The 24,847-nt window shown below is 41.2% G+C and overlaps 1 protein-coding gene across 3 annotated transcripts in view; it reads left to right on the forward strand.

Annotated features, from left to right (window-relative positions):
- The window catches only part of ZNF462 (zinc finger protein 462), a 152,719-nt gene that overhangs the window by 102,929 nt on the left and 24,943 nt on the right, over nt 1–24,847 (forward strand). For all 3 annotated transcript variants that reach the window (XM_007968497.3, XM_037983290.2, XM_073021822.1), the window contains exons 8-10: nt 7,057–7,324; nt 9,509–9,645; nt 19,818–20,041. In XM_007968497.3, coding sequence (XP_007966688.1) covers nt 7,057–7,324; nt 9,509–9,645; nt 19,818–20,041 — 629 coding nt within the window. The remainder of the gene's footprint in view (nt 1–7,056; nt 7,325–9,508; nt 9,646–19,817; nt 20,042–24,847) is intronic.

Raw genomic sequence — 24,847 nt, forward strand, 5'->3', positions numbered from 1 at the left:
AGCCTAGACACCACTGTTGCCATGGTTCTTCTTTGGTTAGAATGTTTTAAGGTCACAGACATTGATCTAGCCAAGTTTGCTTAAGGAGGACTTGTAAATGTAATACGAGGTATAATGAGATCAGGGCAAGAATCACAATGTGTATGTGTTGGCAAAGCATAGAGGAAAGCAAAGAGTTCTGTTTGGATTGTTGGGAAAAATCTTCACAGAGGGCGTGACATTTCAGTTGAGTTTTGAAGGATAGGTAAGAATTTGTCAGGCAAAAAGAAGAGAAAGCGCACTGGTGGCCTTGATCAACCCCCAAGGTTGCAATACGTAGCATGTGCGAGGAATTGGAAGCTAGCTGGAAGTGAGGCTGGAGACATGGGCTGAGACCAGACTGAATAGCTTTACTCTTGAGCAATAGGGCACAGTCATATCATAATCATATATGAGTAATGATATGTATACTGGCTGAACTAGAATTGATCTCAGAAGAAGAAAGACCAGGTAGGAGGTTTTAAGAGTTGCCCACATGTGATAGGAGGACCTGAATGAACAGGGGGTAGGGAAGGCAGGACTGGGGAGGAAAATGAATGGAGGTGGGTCATGAGGCGTGTCTCTGAGACATGATACCTGTTTAAATGTGCTGCCACAGGAAAGGGAGAAATCTGAAACCCTGAAGGAAGAATCTCACAATTTGACCTCGAACAAAGTGGTGGGCCATTTACCAACATTCAGAATGCGGAAGGAGATGTTTAGGGAAAGATGGTGTCAGTTCTCAATGTGGTGAGTTTCAGGAGTCCATCAGACACAAAGCTTGAACAGATTTTCAGCTTTAGATGAAGACTCAGATGATCACAAAGCTCAGTAGGTTTCCCATTGCAGAATTCTGTATCTGGTCACTACAGATTCCTTGATCACTGTCGCATACATTAAAATACTGAAACTATTTTTGTCCTTTCCCTAAGTTTATTAGCAGTTGTATAATAGAAGTTGCATGCCATCCCAAAAGTTTCCTGACTGTTAAATAAAGTACATTTTTTAGCTGCCCTCTTACCTTTGTTCGTGTGCCTTTCTCAAATTTTCTTGACTAGAAATATTATTTCTTGACTAGAAATAATGCTCTATACGTCTAGCTTATTTGGGTTCTCCCTCAACCTCCTCACTTTGGGCATTTTACAGTATCTTAAGTTATCCACAGATAATATTCTGTTTCTAATGGCCCATGCTACCAACCATTAGTTGCTAAATAGTCTGCTTTTCGAAAGAAAATTACAATCCATGTATTATTTTGAACTTCCTATGCTATTTTAGAACTTGGCGATTTTAAATTGTCCCTTACACAACCTACCCCACCCTCTGATGTACATGTTTTTCTGTTCAGACTCATCATTTCTTTACCCTAGGGAAATTAGGTCATTTTTTTTCATTGTGATAATAATGCAGTTGTTGAATTTCTGTTTAGTTTCTCCAAAATGTATGACTTAAGGTGGAGGTGTAGTGAGTTGAACGTTTAGGTAACTGCACGTCTAGTGTTGATTTCATTAATTAGTACACTAATTAATACTAGTTATATTTATTAATGGACACTCATAGTTCTCTTGACATCCCCTCTCCATCTCTCTCACTCCCACATTCTATGAGGCACAAAGTGCTGCTTTTTCCTTCCTTCTCCTGCCTCTTTATAAATACCTCTATTAAAACATTTTGTTTGCATTGTATCACAATCAATTATTTACATCTTTGTCTGAGAAAGTGAGTTGCTTGAGGTCAGGGCTCAAGTCTTACTGTCCCAGAACAGGGTCTCCTATTTACTTAAATGCTCAGTAAATATTTGCTGAATGAATGGGTGTAATTGAATCACTTGCCCCTTGGCCACCTCTAAAATTTGCTTGCCTAAAATTCCTTGTCTTATATTTTTTCTTGGTACTTGATTCACAGTGACCAACAAGCCTGTCTCCCAAGTCTGCACAAAAATCTAGCTCAAATATAATTAAATGTAGTTGCTGGCACCAAGGTACTGCTGCTCCCTTTCACCTTCACTCACATTCTCTATGCAGGGCTGCAGAAAATTGAGAATTGATCCTCCAGTATGGCTTCCTCTTTGTATCACTTAGAATATGGAAGGGGGTGTCCTCTGTGGCTCCTACAATTTGCTGCCCAATTGACTCTTATTCTTCCCTGTGTCTTCCTTAATCTTACAATAGCTGAACTCTCCTGTTACTGTTCGTTTGTTCTCTTTGCCTCTTTTATTCCTTCAATCAGTGGGGTAAGTTTGCTAGACACGGAGAGGCCTATATTTTCATAAGCAACTGCTCAGCTCTCTCCCCTAATAAATATGAGTTTCTAGAAGGCATCTCTCATGTCTTCTTTGACTTCGAATCCCCAGAGCCAGCACATGACCTGGCACTAGGACGGTGTTAACTAAATGTTGTGGAATCAGAACTGTGAATACTCAAGAAAGTCTCATTCTCTCGGGCTTAGAGTCATTTATTTGTCGTTTGCCTTTATAAAGTCAAATTTCTTGTGTTTGTCTCTATGCTGACTAAGTTTTGGAGAAAAAAAGGAAAAAAAAATAAAAACAACTCAAACTGTTATTCTGGAGAGCTGTAATTAGCCAAAAAAATAAAAAATTCCAATTTCTCCAGGAACATGAAAAATGAGAGGGTTAGGGTGTTCCATTTAGAATTCAGCAATAGAAATTGCTAGAATAGAAATCCTGAGATGTTCAAGAGCAACGAAAAAGCACCCATCCCTCACTTGCATTTGTGTGTCTTTCTTTTCCCAGGCAAACCCCACTTGAGGAATGTTAGAGTGTTATTATTTGAGGACAATTTATCAAGCATCTAACTAAAGCATGACATTTAGACAGATAGGTTTCCACTTCTGGGTATTTGCAGGGTTTATCTTCACAACTTACTTCTAGAAATGTCTCCTGCGTGGTCCCTTATTTTGTTTATATAAGCATTTTGAAATTTCGGATATTCTGTCTCTTTTCCTTGAGTCTTGCTTTATTTTTTTTTTATAATGCTTCAAAATGTTAAGTGTTTTCTTCCGTATTCACTTTAATGTTATTTTCTATCCTGTTATCATTTGCATCTGTTCTAATGTTATTTTCTTAACTATTTTAACCTTTCTATCACTTTCTCTCTTTCCTCTCTGCTATGTGTTTATTGCTGAGAGAACGCTCATGTTCTTTTTGGCTCCTCTGATTCGTATCACAGAACCCTAGAGGTCACCATTGAGAACAGATGCCTAAGACACAAGACTCAGACTTTATAATCAGACAGGTCTTTGTTCAAATCCTCCCTCTGCTTCTTTGTATCTGTGTGACCAGTCATCCTCAGCTTCAGCTACGTCACTGGTAAAATTGAGATGTAAACTCAATTAGACCGCACACCATAGTTGTGAGAATTCATTGCTGGCCTCTGAATAAATTCTAAATCCTGTAGGCACTGTGACCATCATTGCTAAAATTCTAGTTTGATCCTGATTTTAATTCATTTCTTATGATAGCTTACAAACTACAGAACTGCATATAACTTAATTAAATTTATTTTATGACTACAATTATACATTATAATTTCATTTCTAAAACTTCGCATGTAATTAAAGTCACAAGTCAGAGAATAAAACTCTTTTCTCAGACTGTATGTGTCAGGGTGGGTTGGTTGGTTGGGAATGTATGGTGATGCTAAGCCATGACCTGCTTTTCAAGTCTTTGCTGTTGGTTCCATTGTGGATACCACTGGCCATACAGGTGATGAAGATGTAACTTGTGTGAGCCGCAGCTGGGTGCAGAACTTCCCACTGAATTCACATCCGTGTGATTCAGCTGCTGTATTTCCCCATGACCAGAATTCTGACTCTCTCAACACAGGGATATTTTTAACCTTTCCTTCCTTAAGCTCAAAATGAAAGAAAATAGTCTTAATGATGATTTTTAACTTATGTGACATGCCCTTCGCAGCTAACAATCTGTTTGCCTTTCTAACCTGGGCACAAAACGACCTCCTTCCTGCTCTTCAGGCCATGTTTCATGAGCAAACAGGAATTTTATGTAGCTTAGCAAGTGGGCTTTTTAAGGATCGGTGGAATGATACACACTCATGTCTTTATCACTTTAGTGCCCAAAGTGCTAAAATCCTACATTATTCACAAATTCCACGTGAGCGAGAGCGAAATTGAGAATGTTGGCAGCAAAGAGGAAAGTAAAGCCCTAAGAAAATACAAAAAGTTGTAACCTGGGCATTGTTACAAATGTATCATAAATGATGGGATTTTCTTATTTTTGTCAATAAACCTGTCCATCTGATTTTAACCAGGAGGGGGAAAAAAGGAATTTATGACAGGGACACATCAGCTGTTCCTTTCGCACTGCCATTTGAGAAGGGCGATGAGCCTCTGTTTCTTGGAATGCTTTTCCCGTGACTTCTTGCATTTTTATTTCTTCAGGTTTTCCATACTATATAAATACCAGAGTTAAAATTTTGAATTTGTGTTTTGAGATGAATGAAATAATATGCAATAGGCTCTAGAGACAAGATAAAAATGTGTGAACTAAAAGAGACTGGGGTCCTTGGAGGGGGTCTGCCTGACACATCAGTGCACGTGTTGAGTTGGGAGTGGATGGAAGGTCTGGGAGTGCATTCATCTGGCTTATCATCTGATGAGGAGCCATTCATTTCTTTATAGTTTTGCTAGAAAGGGACTGAAGATGTCAGGTACCTGATGTCTGAGACCACTGCCAGCATCCATACTAATCTGGGAGATCCAGGGATGTGCCTTGTTATGGAGGGGACTGTGACTCCTTTAAGACCTAGACCATCACTTGGGAGATTTGTTTTGGTCACTGGGTGGATTTGTGGATAGTGGACAGATTACAGGCCAGCAGGCCCTGGCTTTGGCCTTGTTGGTTATAGAAGAATTTCTATTCTTTAGAGCTAAGAGTGCAAACTAGGACCAACATTACCAAGAGGACAGAAGCTATCTAGGGATCCTGGCTGGCAGTGCTCAACTTAGAGCTCAAGCCTGTGATAACAAGAGAGGTGGAGTGTGTTTTGTGCTTCACTGTACATGTGTTTCAAGCAGAAACTAGACTTGAGGGCTTAAATAGAAAACATCTCAAACAATCCATGAAATGGTAAACAAACCTGCTATTGAAAGAAAGAATGAGAAGTTGACAATTGCATTATTGTGATCCAGAGTGGGTTCATCAGCTAGGGTAGAGGAATAAAGAAAAAGGAGATAAAAGAACTGGGTAAAATGAATTCAGTTGTCATTCCTTTCTTCCTTTGTCTTCCGTTTACACCTGGTAATGAACCTATGGAGACTTGGAGAGATTGTTCAAGTTTCCTTTTGTTTTATTTTTTGTGTGTGGCAGGTTTGTTTACAATTTCCAAAGGGGTTTTTCTCAATCTTGAGGAATATGAATTGAGGAGGCGGGGAGGAGAACAAGAAGGGGAAGATATTTGAGTGTTTTGCAGACAGGCGGTGGCCCAGCAATCCGGGAGGCTGCTCTGCTTTTGTTTTCCTGTTCGAAGAGGCTGACGGGATGGATGGTGCTGGTTTCATCAAATATGGGTTTTAGAGAATTCCTCCATGTCCTGCCTTAGGGAATTATGCTTTGGAAAATTAAGTGTCCATCAAATCAGGAGGAGGCGTGTACAGTTTCTATCTCCTTTCCCCCATGCTTTTTGAAAGGCTTAAGAAAAGAGCCCTTTGTTTTCTTTTCAAGGAAAGTTACACTGAAATTCATCTGTGTGGTATTCATGGACTTCATTTGTGTCATTCATAGGCAGCTGTAGGTTATATAGGACAATGTTTCTGCGTTTCTAACCTCCACATTGAAAGCAGCATGTTGGGAAAAGGTTCAAGACCTTTTACTTTTCCTCTCCCCCAACCCCTTTATTTATTTATTTTTACTTTTCTCTCTCTCTCTCTTTTTAATTCAAAGAAGAAACGCTGAGATTTCCCCTCCTCCCTCCTAGATCAGATTTCTCCACCACATGCCATTGAAGCTTCTCAGGGTTAAGATTTGTGCCTGTCATTTCCGACATTTTCCTCAGAATCCCGAACTTTAAAATACCTTTCAGGGAAACTTGTTTGGAATTTCATTTTAATGGGATTTATGAATAAATCTCCATCTTAATGCTGACTAAGCTTTAAACATCCATTCCAGGAGAACGCTATTGGATTTTTATATTTTAAAATTTAAATCACTTGAGTGTGAAGGCATAAAACATTTTTATATTTGTGTGAGTGCCTTGTGCTTGAGCATTTCTGTTAAAGACTGATTTTTTTTTTTTATTTGGTTGGCTTGAATAAATCTAGGCTGCAAAGGAGGAGATGTTGCATCATGTCCTTTCCTTTCTCGTGTAGACGCCTGTGTACATTATGCCGGTTTCTTTTCTCACCTACCGGGACGGGTATTCTGTGGCAACCTGTTGCCATGCTGCAATTTCCTTTAAAAAAAAAAAAAAACCAGTTTACTTTCTTCCTACGCTTTGAAACCTTTAACCTCAAAATTTTATTTTTAAATGCCATGAGCCCTCAAAGTCAGATTAAAGAGGTGATAGTTCCTCCCGACATGCATTCCCCTAATCTGTGTTGTAGAGTGTAAATGAAGATAAAAGACGGAATCATAATCATCCCTCTTAAAAAAAAAAAAAAAAAAACCCTCAAAACTAACGTTGGTCAAAAGATGCAAATGTTCAGTTATAAAATTAATAAGTTCTGGGGATCCAATGTGCAGCATAGTGACTGTAATTTATAATACTGTGTGGTTTACTTGAAATGTGCTGGGGGAGTAGGTCTTGGGTGTGTTCCCTGCACTTTACAAATGGTAACTGTGAGATGATGGATACGCTCATTAAATTGATGTGGTCATCATTTCACTATGGGTACACATATCAAATCATCATTTTGTACACCGTAAGTGTAAACAATTTCTGTTTGTCAGTTATACCTTAGTAAAGCTGGAGGGTAAAAAGAAACCTGATGTCAGGGGTTTTCAAGTGTCGAACCTCTACTGTGTTCTCTGTGCCCCGTGTCATTTTTCCCATCTCTTCACAGATTCATCATATTCAGAGCCCCCAGATGTTCAGCAGCAGTTGAACCACTATCAGTCAGCTGCCCTGGCAAGGAACAACAGCCGTGTTAGCCCTGTGCCTCTTTCTGGGGCTGCTGCTGGCACTGAGCAGAAAACCGAAGCCGTGCTTCACTGCGAATTCTGTGAATTCTCCTCCGGCTACATCCAGAGTATCAGGCGCCACTACCGGGACAAGCATGGTGGGAAGAAGCTTTTCAAGTGCAAAGACTGCTCCTTTTACACAGGCTTTAAGTAAGTGATGTCATGAACAGCCGTGGAGAACAAGGTGCTGCCCCTGCTCCACCCCTCACTGCAGGCCTCCCTTATACTTTCCTACTTGGAGCTTATGGGAAGCCCTGCCCATGTGATGATGTAGGGGTTGGGTCCAGGCTTCATGGAAGGGGGCTAGTTTCAGAAGACTGCTTTGGGATTTGGAAAGGGACGAAGAGCTGTATCAGAACAAATGAGTTTTAAAATTGGAGCAAGTGGGCTCCAAGTAGTGTGAGATTGAAGCAAATGATTTCCTCCCAGGCTTGGAGTGGTGTTTCCCCTCAGAGAACTGTCTCCTCTCCTTTTTTTTAGCTTTGGGGAAAAAAAAAGTATATTCTTGGAAGTAAAATCAAAGTCAAGAGAAAACATCTGGCAGTAGTGTCTTCCCTGCTCCCCTGGTAGAAAATTCTTTAATTCTTAAGATCATAGTATTGAAAGACACATAGAGAATCAATACCCCGGCACTTCCAAGACTATGCTTGAGCAATCTTAGAGAGATTGTTCCAGTCTAGAAAAAGAGAATCCATAGTCACCCTTGCTCCTGTGGATGACAGAATTGATGGACTCAGTTAAAGAATGGAATGCTTCCTATGATATAATCTAAACTTCTGCAGTTGAATCTCATCCTGTGAGATAGTGTTTAGGTTAGTGGTTACAGGTATAGAGTGTGAAGCCTGACTACCTGGGTAATTCTGGAAAAGTTGCTAAGATACTGGCTGTGTCCCTATTTTCTTATCTATAAAATAAAGGTAATAATAGTACCTACATCATAGGGCTCCTGTGAGTAATAAATGAACCAGTGTATCTTGAAGTACTTAGAATAGTGCCTGGCACAAAGCAAACACTAGTAAGTATCATACTATCATAGATAGAAAGCTATTATAATAATATAGCATTAGGTATCATAGATATAAAGCTATTTTTTTCTGTTCCTATTGTAATCAGGATCTAACCCTTAGACTACTTCAATACATGCTTCACACAAAAAGGCTGTGGAAATTAGGCTTCACGTCCAAAGAAAAAGAAGAATTGGAAGAAGAAGTCTCTTTCCTACCAGCATCGTAGTAGCTGGGATTTGGTGGAACGTGTATTCTATCTCTATTAATTTGCTCTAGTTACTTTTCAGATAAATACGTGTGTGATTTGGTACTGAGAGAAGGCTAGAGGACCCCAGAGGGCAAGAGCCAACAGACAGGCAGAGACTTTCTCCAGAGAGCAGTGCTCGGGTTCATAAGAAAGGGTCCCTGCTCATTAAAGTCTTGGCTTTATCGATTTTAATGAGACATTTAAGGCTTTGTAAATTTTGAAGATTTGAAAAGGATGGAGGAAGAGGCAGCAGTACCATTCCACCTTTAAGCTGGTACAACAACACTTAGTTTACCTAATCGTCAATCATGATGATTGACTTCCTGGACAACTTGCCCTCTGCTCCCCCTTACAAGCTGTGAAGAATTATACAGGCAGTTTCTAAGCCAACCTAGCTTTAAAAAAATAGTCTCTCTCCTCCCAAGCATGATGAAAAATAACTCCTTTTTCGGGATTTTGTTTTCATACTCTTAATAGACAATTTTTAATTTTTAAGAATAAAGTGTGCCAGGCATGGTGGCTCACGCCTGTAATCCCAGCACTTTGGGAGACGAAGGCGGGTGGATCACGAGGTCAGGAGATTGAGACCATCCTGGCTAACACAGTGAAACCCTGTCTCTACTAAAAATACAAAAAAATTAGCTGGGCATGGTGGTGAGCGCCTGTAGACCCAGCTACTTGGGAGTCTGAGGCAGGAAAATGGTGTGAACCCAGGAGGCGGAGCTTAAAGTGAGCTGAGATTGTGCCACTGCACTCCAGCCTGGGCGACAGAGCGAGACTCCGTCTCAAAAAAAAAAAGGAATAAGGTGTTTGGGGGATTTGTTTCTTTTCAAACTAGGCTCTGAACCCAGCCCAGGGCACAGTTTCCGGAAAGAAGTTACCACCATTTGACAGTGTTCAGATACCAGTTGAATGACCAAGTTTCTGGGTGGTCAACAAACATGATTAACAGATTTTTTTTTAGCCCCACAAGCAGGAGAGCCACACTTGGACATAGATAACGGGTTTGCCTGCAGGAAATGTGAAAATGCAGTGATCCCTGGTTACAGACATTACCTCTCTCCCCAACCTCTCTCCTAGATCTGCTTTTACTATGCATGTGGAAGCTGGGCACTCAGCGGTTCCCGAGGAGGGCCCCAAAGATCTTCGCTGTCCTCTCTGCCTCTATCACACCAAATACAAGCGCAACATGATTGACCACATCGTGCTGCACCGAGGTAACCTTTCTCACTTGGTTTTCTTGGATGCAGGGGGTGGGCAGGCAGCAGAGACGGCCTTCTAGGGATGCTGTCTCAGAGTGGCAGTAGCACCTGTGCCTTGTTCCTCACCTTATCTTCAGGCAAGAAACCATAGTGATAACCACAGTGACAGCCAACAGGGTGAAAACACCTTCCTGCTGGGTGTATTTCCTCTACCTGGAGGGAGGCAAAGGTGATGGATTCTGCAGTGAACATTTCTGTAGGGCTTCCCAGCATGGTGAATTTGTACATTCTGAAAATTCTGCCACCCACAGCCTTGTGTAGACTGCGTAGAAGGAATGAACAAGAAACAAAATGGGTGGGTGACAGCAAATGTGAAACGTGAAGAGCTCTATGACTGTGAGAGATTCTTTCAAGAAGACCAAAATGATTGCCGGGCGCGGTGGCTCAAGCCTGTAATCCCAGCACTTTGGGAGGCCGAGACGGGCGGATCACGAGGTCAGGAGATCGAGACCATCCTGGCGAACACGGTGAAACCCCGTCTCTACTAAAAATACAAAAAAAAACTAGCCGGGCGAGGTGGCGGGCGCCTGTAGTCCCAGCTACTCCGGAGGCTGAGGCAGGAGAATGGCGTAAACCCGGGAGGCGGAGCTTGCAGTGAGCTGAGATCCGGCCACTGCACTCCAGCCTGGGCGACAGAGCCAGACTCCGTCTCAAAAAAAAAAAAAAAAAAAAATGATTTCCAAAGCAGAACGTGGAACTTCCCTTGAAATGGTTGGAGGGAGAGAGAATTCTTTAAGATAATGTATATTATGCATTCTAATAATAGTCTCTATTATAATATATTCTAATAATAATCAGAAAATCCATGGGCTTTGGATTTAAATTCTGGTTTTAGAGCCTACTGTGTTTAACCTCTCCATCCATTAAAAGAGATGATTGTACCTATGAGATAATGGGTAAAGTGTCCAGTGGTTTTTCATAATGGATGCATAATGACTGTTCCATAAATGTTGGTTCCTGCTGATAAACAGTGATACTTCTTTTAAGTCCACTTCGGTCTTTCTTAGAGTTGCATTTACCCTTGGTCAATTAAAACATTGTTAAACAATAGGCTTCCTCTGCATTGGAAGGGAAAATGGGTTATGTAGAACCTGTTTTGTCCTGAAAAGATTCAAGCCACAGGTGGATAGACAAAGATTAGTGGGGTGCTCATTGCCAGTCTTGATTGGTGTTTCTACTGATCTTTCCATCTACTTCATTCTTTCTCTCCATCCCTTCTTTTCATCCTCTTCCCTCCTATTCCTTTGCTTCTGACCTTAGAAAGCCTTTCAATGTTTGTCTCATAGACCTCAAAAGCAATGAGTGTCATCTGTTGTCTTGCTGAGATGTCACTCACTCTGAAATGCTGGGCATTTGGGAGCCATTTGCAACACACTTCACATTTTCCCTGAGCCATTGCCTTTGGCCAGTACATTTGTGACATACTCACCTATGTCTGTGCAAACTCAATGGAAGGCTGGACATTTAACACACACAGATTTCCCTCCTCCCCCTTGCACTCTAACGAGACATGAGATCGTTGCTGGCTAGGATGTCCACCTGCAAGCTGGGAGAAGCAGCATAGGAACATTTAGGCAGGAATTCTTGGCCCGAGTGGTCCCGCCTGGTGTTCCGCCTCAGTCACCTGGCTTCCGGTCCCCCAGCCCATGTGTTGTGGTGGCTCTGTGCCCTATCACAGCTTGGTAAGGGGCCATCAGCAGGGCTGCTGCCGAGCAAACAGACACGGTGAATCTTCACTTTCTGTGGTTGGTTCCTTTCTTTTCCCATATTGCTGCCTGGCAGGAACAGAGCTTTGATGCCTAACGAGCTCAATGACTTTCCCTCCCTGAGCTGAGAACACAAGAAGGGGGGAAGCAAAGAGAGATTAAACACTACGACCACAAATACTCCCATAATGTTCTACCCTCAACAAAGTGCCGCTTACACCCACATTCACTTCATCTTGCAGCAACATTGTGAAGGATACGATTGCTCTATTCCCCTTGTACGCGTGTGAAACTTGAGATTGAGACAAACTATTTCTTTTATAATTTGACGTACTTATTTCCCATCTACTTCATTTCACAAAGGTTTTAAGAACCTTTGTCTGCGGAACTATAGGATTAAAAACAAATGAGGAAATTGGGGTAAATGCAAAAATAAGAAGAAACTAATGGAAAGTTCACCTCTAAGTATGAAAAAGCTAGCTGAGAGTTTGGATACCCAGTGGATACCATGAGGTGCCAAGCACTTGTTCACAGTGGGCTGCAGATTTGGCCCTGAGATTCCTTGCCTGCCATGGAAGAAAAGAAAACCACAGAAGCAACCAGATTTCAAGTGCTTGTTAGACTTTTTTGAAATGTTGTTCAGGAAATTTTCAGGAATTTGTCTGGCAGGTTTTCCTGAAGGGGACAGTGTATAATGTAGTGTTTATTGTGCCCGCCATAAATACAATAGTAAGTTTTGCAGGGCCCGTGAGAGCTGGAATCACTCACCCACAGTCATCCAACTGGTAAGCAGTCAATCGCAGTCCTTTGATCCCATGTCTCATCACATTACCTGTCACTGGTTATTTGTGGTCTCTTCTGTTTACTTGTAAAGATCATTTTGAGAGTGCTTATCAAGGTCAGAAAACATCCATCTGAAATGAACATGAGCATTTGAGGATGAACAGTAATAATAACAATATTAACAATAATAACAACACTGGTTACTGTTGCCGGTTGCTTGCCTAGCAGGTACTGTACTAAGTGCTTTACAGTATGTCATTTTATAGAATTCTCACAAAACCCTGTGTGGTGGATGACTGTTATCCCCCATGATGAGGAAATAAATAGATTCAGAAAGGCTAACAAGTTGACGAACATGAAATCTCTAATAAATAATCCAGCTGGGATTTAAACTCAGGCTTGTCTGACCCACAGCTCTTGCCTTTATCCACCAGGCATCACTCTCTCACGCTGAGAGAGGTAGTGTCACCCTATTGAGTGTTCTAGTAGCTGTGGCAGCTGGTTCAAGGACAGAATTATCAGACGGGCTGGAGGTCACAGGGGAAGTCCACGGATCCACAGGCAGGACACAGCCGTGTCTACCATCTGTGTCCCAGCCTGGCTTTGGTGTCCATCTCTACTCAAAATGGCAGCTCAGTAGGAAGCTGACCTTAACAAGTCGAGAGACAGGGTTGGGTGTCTGCCTTGCAATTTTGCATTGGGGCTGATCTCAAAGTAACAAGATGTGGCTCCATCTGCAACTTTCCTCTTCCTGCTCTATCCATGACATCCTTGGTCTCTCAGGTCCACAGTACAAGATCTTTCTGAGGTCTTAGTTAATTAAAGTATGTGGGATGAAAAGCAAGAAAACCAACTTCTGAACTGGCCCAGAGACAGAGCTACTGCTGGCAAAAATAGTTTCCATTGCTTTTTGTCTGTATAAATCAATATATTTAAGTAGGGAGAGAATCTACTTTGCTCATGGGAAATCTGAATGTGAACTAATCAGGGATTTATGTTGGCCACAGCAAAAGAGAGTATGATGTTTACTCATGTGTTCAGCAAGCATTCATTATTTGCTTGTTACATAACACACTATGCTTGGTTCTTTGGGCAAAATGGGGAACATAAGATCCAGTACCCACTCTTCTCAGAGATGAGCATATGTGTAGTATACACAAGACAGCGAGTGATGGGTACCTAGGAGGTTTATTTCTGTTTGTGGTAGAGAGGAGTGGCTTTCAAACTGATCTATGATAACATTTCAACAGGCACAACAGGCAGAGAAGACTTAAGGCAGGGTATATTAGTTTAAAAGGGCTATTGTAACAAGTGACCACCAACTGTGTGGATTAAAACAACAGAAATATATTCTCTCACAGTTCTGGAAGCTAGAAATCTGAAATCAAGGTGTTGGCAGAGCTGTTTCCTCTGAAGGCACAAGAGAAGGATCCTTCTTTGCCTTTTCCTAGCTTCTGATGGCTCCCAGGGTTCCTTGACACTATTTGGCTTATAGCTACATCACTCCCATCTTTGTTTCCATGTTCATAGAGCCTTCTTCCCTATATGTATCTCTTTGTGCCCTCTTTTCTTCTTATAAGAACACCAGTCATTGGATTTAGGGCCCACCCTAATCTAGTGTGGCCTTAACTGATTGCATTTGCAAAGAACCTGTGTACCAATAGTCTCATTTTGAGGTTCCAAGTAGACTTAAGTTTATGGGGGATACTCTTCAACCCACTACACGAGGGAAGAGACAATTTAATAAACTACTCAGATCAGTGGAAGCAAGATATATTTGCAGAATGATATTAGACATTTCCGGGGTCCTGAAGAGAATAGGAAGCGTACCAGAGAAGTACGTTCTGGCCAAAGTACGAAGTGCTTGGATACTAATATAGAAGTTGGAACTTTAGTCAGGAGACAGATGGGAAGCCAGGACAAATTCTGATCAGGTTACTGATGAGACGCTTATTGAATACTAATTTGGCAAAGGTTGAAGCAAAGGATTGGTAGACCCATCTCATTCAGGAAATACGAACTTAGGTCAGATCAACATTTGGTGAGATTGACCATGATTTGATGAGTTTAACTAGGGAAAAATTAAGCCCTGAACTTCTGTTTCAAGGATGAAGTCAGTGGTAGGACTTTTGGTAGGTTTTCATTTGTGCAACAGATATTTATTGAACACCCACTATATGCCAGCATATTTTGTTTTTGGCTTTTTGAAGGAGATTTTTAAATTATTTTTATGTACAGAAAACTGAACAGTATACATTTTAACCCAGTTTAGTGGCAAGTTTTTTAGCCTCTGCCTTTTACAGCTTGGCAGTACAAGCCACAGATTTTGGACCAAGGACCTTGCCTCCACAGTGATGTGGGATCTCATCATATCTGTCATTGTAATTGGTCCTGATGGCTTCCACCAGCTTAACCAAAGCGCCTTTGTCTTCCAAGTTAACATGTGTGAAGGCAACAGCAGCGCAGATCTCCCTGTAGACTAGACACCCCAATTTGTCCATCCCCTTGACAGTACAGTAGGGGACTCCCTTCTTAGGACTCAGGGCAAGCAGGAAGACAGCCAGCTCCCTGGGATCCACATCACGTGCAGTCACCATTGGTTGAGCTTTCTTGTTCTCTACCGAGCTGGTAAGAGTATTAACTCCTGCTGGAAGGACAGGTGGCCTCTTTGTGGGGACATTCCTTTTGCTGGCAGCTTTCTTCTCAACCCAGGCCAACAGTCTTCTTCTCTTGTTTTGTCTCTAGCCAGCTTAAGCAGTTGAGAGCTGTTAGGGGTCCAAGTCATGGGTGAACTGGTTAATCACGGGAGTCATTTGGAGCTGCTTCTAGGGTAGCCCTTTACTACTATAGCCAGAAGTAGTGGGAACATTTGACAAAGGGACTAAGGTCCCTTTGGGGCGGGGGGTCCTGTCTTATGCCAACATTCTTAAGCTTTTTCTCAAACAGGGGATTCACCACCCTCTTGGCCTCCTGCTTTTTCATGACAGCAGGAGCCAAGGCCATCTTCTTCCCCTTGGCCTTTTTTTCTCTTGGCATCTTGGGCAGCTGGAGGAGACCGCTCTAGCATTGTTTCAAGCTGTAGGGATACAGCCATGAAGAGTCAGGCAAGGTTTCTGCACCGAAGGAATTTGAACTTGAATGAGAAGAGAGACAAAAAAACAGGTGAATAAATAGTTTTATGAGGGTATTCCTATTGAGTTGATCATCTTTGAAAGCACAATGTTTCATGCATAGCTTTGCCCATATGTATGTATCTTGTACATCCATAGTGAGCCTTAAAAACTGGCCACAGATTTTAGGCATGAAACACAGTTTTGCTAAATACTTACATTGTAATTTTGGAACCATGAAATCACTGCTATGGGTCTTTAATTGGCATATTAACTTAAAATTTCTGTTTCCTAATATGTAGACAAATGCTGAATTTGAACCTTGCAAGTGGGAGCCTTGGGAACGGAGGTAGTCTCCCCTAACTTGTCTGATCAGTGTCACTTTTCTTGAGAATAAAGTTTACAGTGAAATTGCCAATCTTTAATTTTATTCAGTGAAATTACATGTTTCCTTTCAACTTCCCCAAATACCTTTGCCTGAGAGAATTAGAGGTACGATTTCCAGTTCCTTCTAGCTTGAGGATGGCAGCCTGGCTAACATCGAAACCTCATACTTCCTACCAGGAACTGTTTTGCTTGTGTTTATGTGTATCTGTTTATGGCTACATTTTGGGATGATTGATAATTTTAAAATAATGTTATTTTCTTCATAGTTTTCTCTAATACTCAGACTTTGTCACTTCTTTGCTTTGGTGCAATTTGCATGCAAAGCTTTGGTGGAGTAAAGAACTTCAAATCTCATTGCTTCGTGTAGACTTGGCATGTTCTGGGAAGGAAACCCACCTGTGTTGTGGTGGGCCTTTCAGGAAGGATTTTTACTAGATGAATCTGGGCTCTGCAGTGGTGTGGTTTCTCGCCAATGTGAGCAGAAGTGAACCCTCTGTATTGCAACTGTGCAGAATTTTCCACTGACCTCCATGGAGGCTTGAAAGCATGCTATTCTCAGCTCTTGTTGCACCTTAGTACACATGTGCTTCAATGTGACATTACTCTCAGGCCCAGCCTCTTTGGTTTTATGTCCTGCTGTAGCACCAAGCATCTTTTGAGTAGGAGGAGATGAGAGACACAATCCATCTTGTAGTCGAACTGGTGAAGTCATAATATTTTTGCAGCCAGTGCTAGAAGCTGAGTCACAATGAGTGTGATTCAGGCCTTGAGTTTTCACCCAAGGTAATTTTGAGAGGTGTGAAGTCAGAAAGACCCACAGTTGTCACTGCCCCCATAGAAAAAACCCTGAGCACTGAGCTTCTGTAACCAAGGGAGAGCCCAGTCTATACCTGGAACCATTCCAGTTTTTAACTTTTATGTCTTTCTTTTGCCTCAAGAATGAATGACCTCATTCAGAAAACACTGTCAGTCGTTTGCCCACCTTTTAAAGTCTGTCTTTTTTTATTTTTATCTTGGTCATGTTAACCATGTTTTTAGAAAGGGGAAAAAGCTAACTTTTTTCTAAAATTAATATCTTAATAAAAACTCACATAATTAAGAGATTTGGTAGACTGGCAATGTCTTAGTTTGGAAATGGGAAGTTCTAGATTTCAGATTAAGTTAAGCAGGGATTTGACCCTTTCCTCAACTGTAGAAGGTGCTTGAAAGACATTCAGACATAAAGGGTTACCTTAGAAAGCTGTAGCTTTTGCATTTTTAAAATATTATAAATGAAAAACCTATAAGCACACACATACAGACTGGAGAGTTCTTATCAGGGGTGCAGGAGGAGGGCCCTGGCAGGGATCAGAAGACCTGTGTTCCTGTGTCACAACTTTCTGCTGAACCAGAGGTGTAACTTTGAGGAAGTAGCTAAATTGATTAGTTCTCAGTTTCCACATCAACAAACTGAAGAAAACAGAACTGACTTTGCAGGGTGTTATGCGAATAAAAAGTTATGTCAAGAGCAGAACACCTAACGGTGCTTGAACCATTGTGAGCACTGAATAGATGGCAGTGGTGTTCACATGAATAATTACTTGAACTTCAGAGTATTATTCTGACTGTTCATGACTTTGTGTAAAATTCACTTGGACACACATAGTGAAATTGGAAACTGCAAAGAAAACCAACCTAAGTGGTAGAGGAATTGAAAAGGAGACTCATAAAAAAAGTTTGAAAGAACTGATTATTAATTGTGGAGAAGTGAAGACTGGAGAGTCACTGAATGACTATCTTTGAGGCGTGCGGGACATCATTATATGAAAAATGATACCCGGCTGTTCTTCATCACTGCAAAGGTCAACAGAACCAAGGCAGGCAGGACAGGGCAAAGCCAAAGAATAAGAGCAGAGGCAGTAGAGATGATAACATATAAATCAGGAACAAAAATGTAGAGAGAGCAAAGGGGATGCAGTCCCAAGGAAGATGCCAGTGAAGTTCGTGTCAGCACTTCCCATGAACTCCTAAGGTCTAAAGGCATGTCCCCAGCATGGGGGCAGTTCCCCCAGTTCAGCCTGCATGCCCCATCTCTTGCTGTTGACACCAGCTTGTTCATGGGTTCTGTCCATGAGTGCCTTACCCAGCGTAGTTGCAGGTAATGCCTGGCACTTTGCTTAGAGCAGTGATTCTCAACTGAGGTCAGTTTTGCCTCCCCAGAGTGTGTTAGTCTGCAGCATTTTTGGTTGTCACAGCTGGAGAGAAAGGGGTGCTTTTGACACCTAGTGGGTAGAGGCCACAGTTATTGCTAAACATCCTACAATGCACAGGCTGGTTCCCCACAACAAGGAATTATCCTGTCCCAAAATTTCAATAACGCTACTTTTTAGAAACCCTGGGTTACAGGAATAGAATATCCTAGCATGAGCTCCTTAAGATTTACTAGTTTATGCCAAAGCATTTTTTTTCTCCGTTTACACCAAACCATACAACTGAATGGTTAGAGGACTTAAACAGTTGCTATTCTAAAAAAATGTGTGGATTACATTATAATCATGTGTTTCTTAGCTGTCTGCTATACTTGGGTTTAAAAATATTTATATTTCTAAGTAAGCAACTGATTCTTTGTATAGGGAAAATAACATGCATTAGAGCTCCAGGGAGTATGTTGCAGATACCACCTTCCACGCTTCCTCTGCCCAGCATTTCGCTGGCTGATTAATCGCTGCATTCAAGGACTCGCAAGGCAGTGACTGCCCTACAATCAGAGTGTTGTGGTTGAGACTAAGGCATGACACTGGGTGGGGAAAAAATTCCCTAGGGCCTGCACACGGGCCAACAACAAAGGGAGGACTCTGAAGAGTGAGTCGCATCGGCGCACAACGTACCAATGCCCTGGAAATGTTGCTATTCAGTGACTCTGGGAATAAATCATGCTTTCTTGACTTAATAATACATTGCTGTTTCTAAATAATATAAGTATATGTTGTGTGCGTCCATTTGTAAACTTTCTGAGTCTTCTGAAATCCAGACACAGCATGAAAACACACGCTATATTTGATTCTTGCATAAATAGCACAGATTTTAATTTTATCCCAGTTATGGATATCTGACGTGTGCGCTGATACTCTGGGCAGACTGGTGTGAAATTTAATTTGAGCAGTTAAACACAAGGGTGAGAGAGTGCAAAATAAACAAGCACACGCATTTCCAGCCCTACAGCATTTGGTATGTTAACGGGAAAAGCACCCAAATCCTCTCTCTCTTTTATTTTTTCCCTCTGACAATCAGATTACAGACTGTCTGAAAAGACACAAATCCTCCATGTCTCCTGCGCAACCCCACCTCCCCCGATTGTTGCCTGCAGTCGTTTCATTTGTGAGCTCTTCATAGTTGGAGTTGGAGTTTTAGTGAATGAAAGCGTACAGGTTTGCTTTCAGACTTGATATTAGATGAGAAATCACCTTAGTTTCAAAAGGAGGGAAGCGTCTCTTTGAGAATACCTTAGAAGGGGAAATGAGAATGGAATTGGAAATAGTGAGAAATAATAGATTTACAGTTAAGCAGACCTGGTTTCACATCTCTGCTTTGCCAAATATCTGTGACCTTTGGAGAGTTGCTTGAAGACTCTCTTACCCATTTGTACTTATTTGTAAAAATGAGAGTAACTCCAGGCTCCTAAAGTTGCTGATAGAAAGGTACCAGCACATGGGTGCCTGGTGAATGTCAGTTTCTTTCTCCCTTAAAAACATCTGTAAGTCCAGCCTCAGTTAGGCTTGCTGAGGAAGGAAGGCATGCTAATGGTTATTGTCAGTAATCATTAATGTTGGTAAAAAATTGCAGCTACTTCCATTCCTCCCCCTTGCCTTAATCACCTCCATTCAGGAATTAGCAAGCACCTACTAGCCCGCCCCACCTCTATTTGTAGGTCATTCTGGGTACTGAGTACACAAAGAAGCTTTTGGTCTTAAGAACACCCTCTCATTCCCGAGGAGTATGTTGTTTGGGGGTTAGGGGAGGGGCAGTGTGCATGTGTGTCAGTTCAAGGAACCAGATCCATGAGCAGCAAGATTGGGTGAGTTTCTTCTTACATTCCAAAGAGAGAACATCTGCTTTGCCATCAGTAAAAATTCCCATCTTTCCATTCAATTTGTTTCCACAGAAGAGCGCGTTGTCCCCATTGAAGTTTGCCGATCCAAACTGTCCAAATACTTGCAGGGAGTAGTTTTCCGCTGTGATAAGTGTACCTTCACCTGCTCCAGTGATGAGAGCCTCCAGCAACATATAGAAAAGCACAATGAACTGAAACCTTACAAATGCCAGCTCTGCTACTATGAGACCAAGCACACGGAGGAACTGGACAGCCACCTTCGGGATGAGCATAAGGTACTTACCAGGACTTCCTGCTCCTGCCTCAGCACACTTGTGGGGAGGGGCCAAGGGGGATACGCCACTGCATTTAGTCACGCCCACTGTGTACCAGATGGAGATGCGAACTCAAAGAGCTTTCAAAGTGAGGTCTAGTGTCTTCTATTAGAAACATAAGGTCATTTTTAAAAATTGTGAGACACAGGTTGGGTGGGAGGGAAATCACCCGTCATTCTACCACACCAGTCCAAATGCTGAGCATTTCTGATCTCTTTTCTAGACCAACTTTCATTTGTTTTACGTCACTGTGATTATAGTATACATAAAACATTATACTTTGCATTTTTTAAAGCTTATTCTAAAAGAAGTATTTTGCTATGTTATTTGAAATGTTAATGCATTTTAAATCACAAGGTTTGGCAGTTTCTGTAAAGGACCAGATAGTAAATATTTTAGGCTTTGCAGGCCTAAAATCTAGTCTTAGTGTTAATTAAGAAAGCAGCCATGCAGGCATATCACTTGAGTCTAGGAGTTCAAGACCAGCCTGGGCAACATGGCGAAACCCCATCTCTACAAAAAATACAAAAAATTAGCCAGGTATGGTGGCGTGCACCTGTGGTCCCAGCTACTTGGGAGGCTGAGGAGGGAGGATCACTTGAGCCTGGGAGGTGGAGGTTGCAATGAGCTGAGATAGTGCCACTGCACTTGAGCATGGGCGACAGAGTGAGACCCCATCTCAAAAAAAAGAAAGAAAGAAAGCAGCCATAGACAATACATAAATGAGCCAATAAGGCTATGTTCCAGTAAAAGTTTATTTACAAAAATAGGTAACAGGCTGTGGGCCCACAGTTGCCAACCCCTATTCTGATAGAATTACCTCTGTGTTTCTCAATCATGTAGGTGGTTTCCAATATTTTGCTAACTACAAAGATTTGTCAAGGCATTACCCAGTATGTCTGAACATTTATAAGGATTGTAAAATGTATGTTTTGAGGGGAAGGAGACTCGAGAATGAATACGTTAGTACAGGACATAAAATGGAGGGTTTGTGAAAAAAAATCCTCTTCCAGAGGTTTGCCGATCAGAGGATAGAAATCACACAGGACAACTTCCTCACTCTGTGCAGGGCTCATCTGGCATCTCATAAACTGAGATGATCATTTCTGGTTTTATGTATTGTCCAGAGTACAGGAGAAGCTATAATTAGTATTTGTTTAATGACAAGAGCCTATCAAAATGCTTTTTAATTAGCCAACAAGTCCAAAACATCTATTGAGTGTTTACTGAAGGCACAGGGAGAAGCACTTTTGATATTGTTTGCTTTTTCCTTGCTCCGTATCCTCATGAGTGGAAATACAGCCCTTCTTTTCTGGCCTTATAAACCCACGTTATAAAGAGTTTAGTCTGAATCATCTGCACCCACGGGTTAGAATTGTTCTGTGGGGTGTTGAGAGAGAAGGCTGAGCTTTGTCACCTGTCCACAATGGAACAGTTTAATGGTAACTTCTCTGCTTTGGAATGCATTTATTTTCCAATATGTCTGCCCGAAAAAATGAAACAAAGAGGAAAAGCCTGAATTACCTCACTTAAAATTTTTCATATCCTTTCTTATTCAAACTTCCTGGGCATTTCTTCCCCAACCTCAAGGGTAAATTACTCATCTTTTTCAAACCAAGCTTTCTATAGTTATTCACATGTATCTTATTTACCTAACTACCTCAGACCTTTTTATTACAGTGTTTAAGCCTCTAGGCTGATATTTTCAGACAGAACAAATCCGGAAGAAGATTCTTTTCTAGTTGTTGCACAATAGCTTGTAAATCACTGGGGAAATCCAGAAAATGTTAGAAACCGTAACAGACTTGGAACCAGAGGGTTCCTCAGCAGCGGGCGCAAGGCTGAGGCTGTGAGGTACGGATCATGGAAATGAGTTGCTCAGGAACATACGACCCAATTAAGAGCTTTTGAACCGAAAAGATCTGGATTTTAATCTTGTCTCCACTATTTGCTTCAGCAAGTTACTTAAATTTCTGGGTTTGTTTTCCACTTTGTAAATGGGAATTGTTACACCTTTCTCAGAAGTTTTGTAAGATTAAATGAAGTCCTGTATTTCCCCCACTTTGAGACCCAATACATTCCTTAGAATATTTGTTAATTGAATTGTGTTCAAATATAATAATAGTTGTACCTATCATAATGGCAGCTGTGTTCCTGAAGACCTAAAACATATTTACAAAATCACTAATTATACTTTGCATCTTAGACACAGTCTTTTTAAAAAATTATTTTTCTATGGAGTATTGGCATACAAGTAGAATTTGGTTACATGAGTATGGTCTTTAGTGGTGATTGGTGAGATTTTGGTGCACCCATCACCCCCACAGTATACACTGCACACTATTTATAGTCTTTTATCCCTTGCCCCCCTTCCACCCTTCCTCCCAAGTCCCCAAAGTTCATTGTATTATTCTTATGCATTTTTGTCCTGATAGTTTAGCTCCCATATATCAGTGAGGACATACAATGTTTGGTTTTCCATCCCTGAATTACTTCACTTAGAATAATAGTCTACAGTTTCATCCAGGTTGCTGCACATGCCGTTAATACAATCCTTTTTATGGCTGAGTAGTATTCCATCAGATAGATAGATAGGTAGATAAGGTAGGTAGGTAGGTAGGTAGGTAGGTAGGTAGGTAGGTAGATAGATAGATAGATAGATAGATAGATAGATAGATAGATAGATAGATATCACACTTTCTTTATCCACTCATTGACTGATGGGCATTTGGTTTGGTTCCATGATTTTGCAGTTGTGAGTTGTACTGCTATAAATATGCGTGTGCAAGTGTCTTTTTCGAATAATGACTTCTCCTCTGGGTAGATACCCAGTAGTGGAATTGCTGGATCAAATGGTAGTTCTACTTTTAGTTCTTCAAGGAATCTCCACACTGTTTTCCATAGTGGCTGTACTAGTTTATGCCCCACCAGCAGTGTAGAAGTGTTCCCTCTTCATTGCATCCATGCCAATATCTACTGTTTTTTTTTTTTTAATTATTATGGCCATTTTTACAGAAGTAAGGTGGTATTGCATTGTGGATTCGATTTGCATTTCCCTGATCATTAGTGGTGTTGAGCATTTTCACATGTCTGTTGGCCATTTGTATCTTTTCTTTTGAGAACTGTCTATTCATGTCCTTAGCCCAATTTTTCACGAGATTGTTTGTTTTTTTCTTACTGATTTGGTTTATTTCATTGTAGATTCTGATATTAGTCTTTTGTCAGTTGTATAGATTGTGAAGATTTTCTCCCACTCTGTGGGTTGTCTGTTTGCTCTGCTAACTATTCTTTGTGCCGTGCAAAAGATCTTCAATTAAGCCCCAACTATTTATCTTTGTATTTATTGCATTTGCTTTTGGGTTCTTGGTCATGAAGTCCTTGCCTAAGCCAGTGTCTAGAAGGGTTTTTCCAGTGTTATTTTCTAGAATTTTTATAGTTTCAGGTCTTAGATTTAAGTCCTTAATCCATCTTGAGTTGATTTTTATATAAGGTGAGAGATGAGGATCCAGTTTCAGTCTCCTACCTGTGGCTAGCCAGTTATCCTGGCACCATTTGAAAAGGGTGTCCTTTCCCCACTTCATGTTTTGTTTGCTTTGCCGAAGATCAATTGGCTATAAGTATTTGGGTGCATTCCTGGGTTCTCTGTTCTGTTCCATTGGTATATGTGCCTATTTTTATACCAGTACTATGCTGTTTTGGTGACTATGGCCTTATAGTACAGTTTGAAACCAGATAGTGTGGTTGTAGTAGTCTGTTTTCACACTGCTGATAAAGACGTACCCGAGACTGGGCAATTTACAAAAGAAAGAGGTTTAATTGGACTTATAGTTCCAGGTGGCTGGGGAAGCCTCACAATCATGGCAGAAGGCAAGGAGGAGCAAGTCCCGTTTTACATGGATGGCGACAGGCAAAAAGAGGAGGAAGACACAAAAGCGGAAACCCCTGGTAAACCATTAGATCTCATGAGACTTATTCACTACCATGAGAACAGTATGGGGAAAACTGCCCCCATGATTCAATTATCTCCCACCAGGCCCCTCCCACAACACATGGGAATTATGGGAGTACAATTCAAGATGAGCTTTGGGTGGGGACACAGAGCAGAACCATATCAGTGATGTCTCCAGAGTTATTATTTTTGCTTAGTCTTGCTTTGGCTGTGTGAGCTCTTTTTTGGTTCCATTTGAACTTTATAATTGTTTTTTCTAATTCTGTGAAGAATGACGGTGGTATTTTGATGCAGATTGCATTGAATTTGTAGATTGCTTTTGACAGTATGGTCATTTTCACAATGTTGATTCTACCTCTCCATGAGTATGGGATATGTTTCCATTTGTGTCGTCTGTGATTTCTTTCGGCAGTGTTTTGTAGTTTTCCTTGTAGAAGTCTTTTGCCTCCTTTGTTAGGTATATTCCTAAGCTGTATATGTGTAGCTATTGTAAAAGGCGTTGAGTTCTTGATCTGATTCTCCACTGGTCAGTGTTGATGTATAGAAGAGCTACTGATTTGTGTACATTAATCTTGTATCTGGAAACTTTGCTGAATTCCTTTATCAGTTCTAGATTTCTGGAGGAGTCCTTAGGGTTTTTGAAGTAAATGACCATATCATCAGCAAACAATGACAGTTTGACTCCCTCTTTACCAATTTTGGATGACCTTTATTTCTTTCTCTTGTCTGATTGTTTTGGCAAGGACTTCCAGTACTATGTTGAAGAGGACTGGTGAGAGTGGGCATCCTTGTCTTGTTCCAGTTCTCAGAGGGAGAAC

This window comes from Chlorocebus sabaeus, chromosome 12 (assembly GCF_047675955.1).
Source record: "Chlorocebus sabaeus isolate Y175 chromosome 12, mChlSab1.0.hap1, whole genome shotgun sequence".
NCBI lineage: Eukaryota > Metazoa > Chordata > Mammalia > Primates > Cercopithecidae > Chlorocebus > Chlorocebus sabaeus.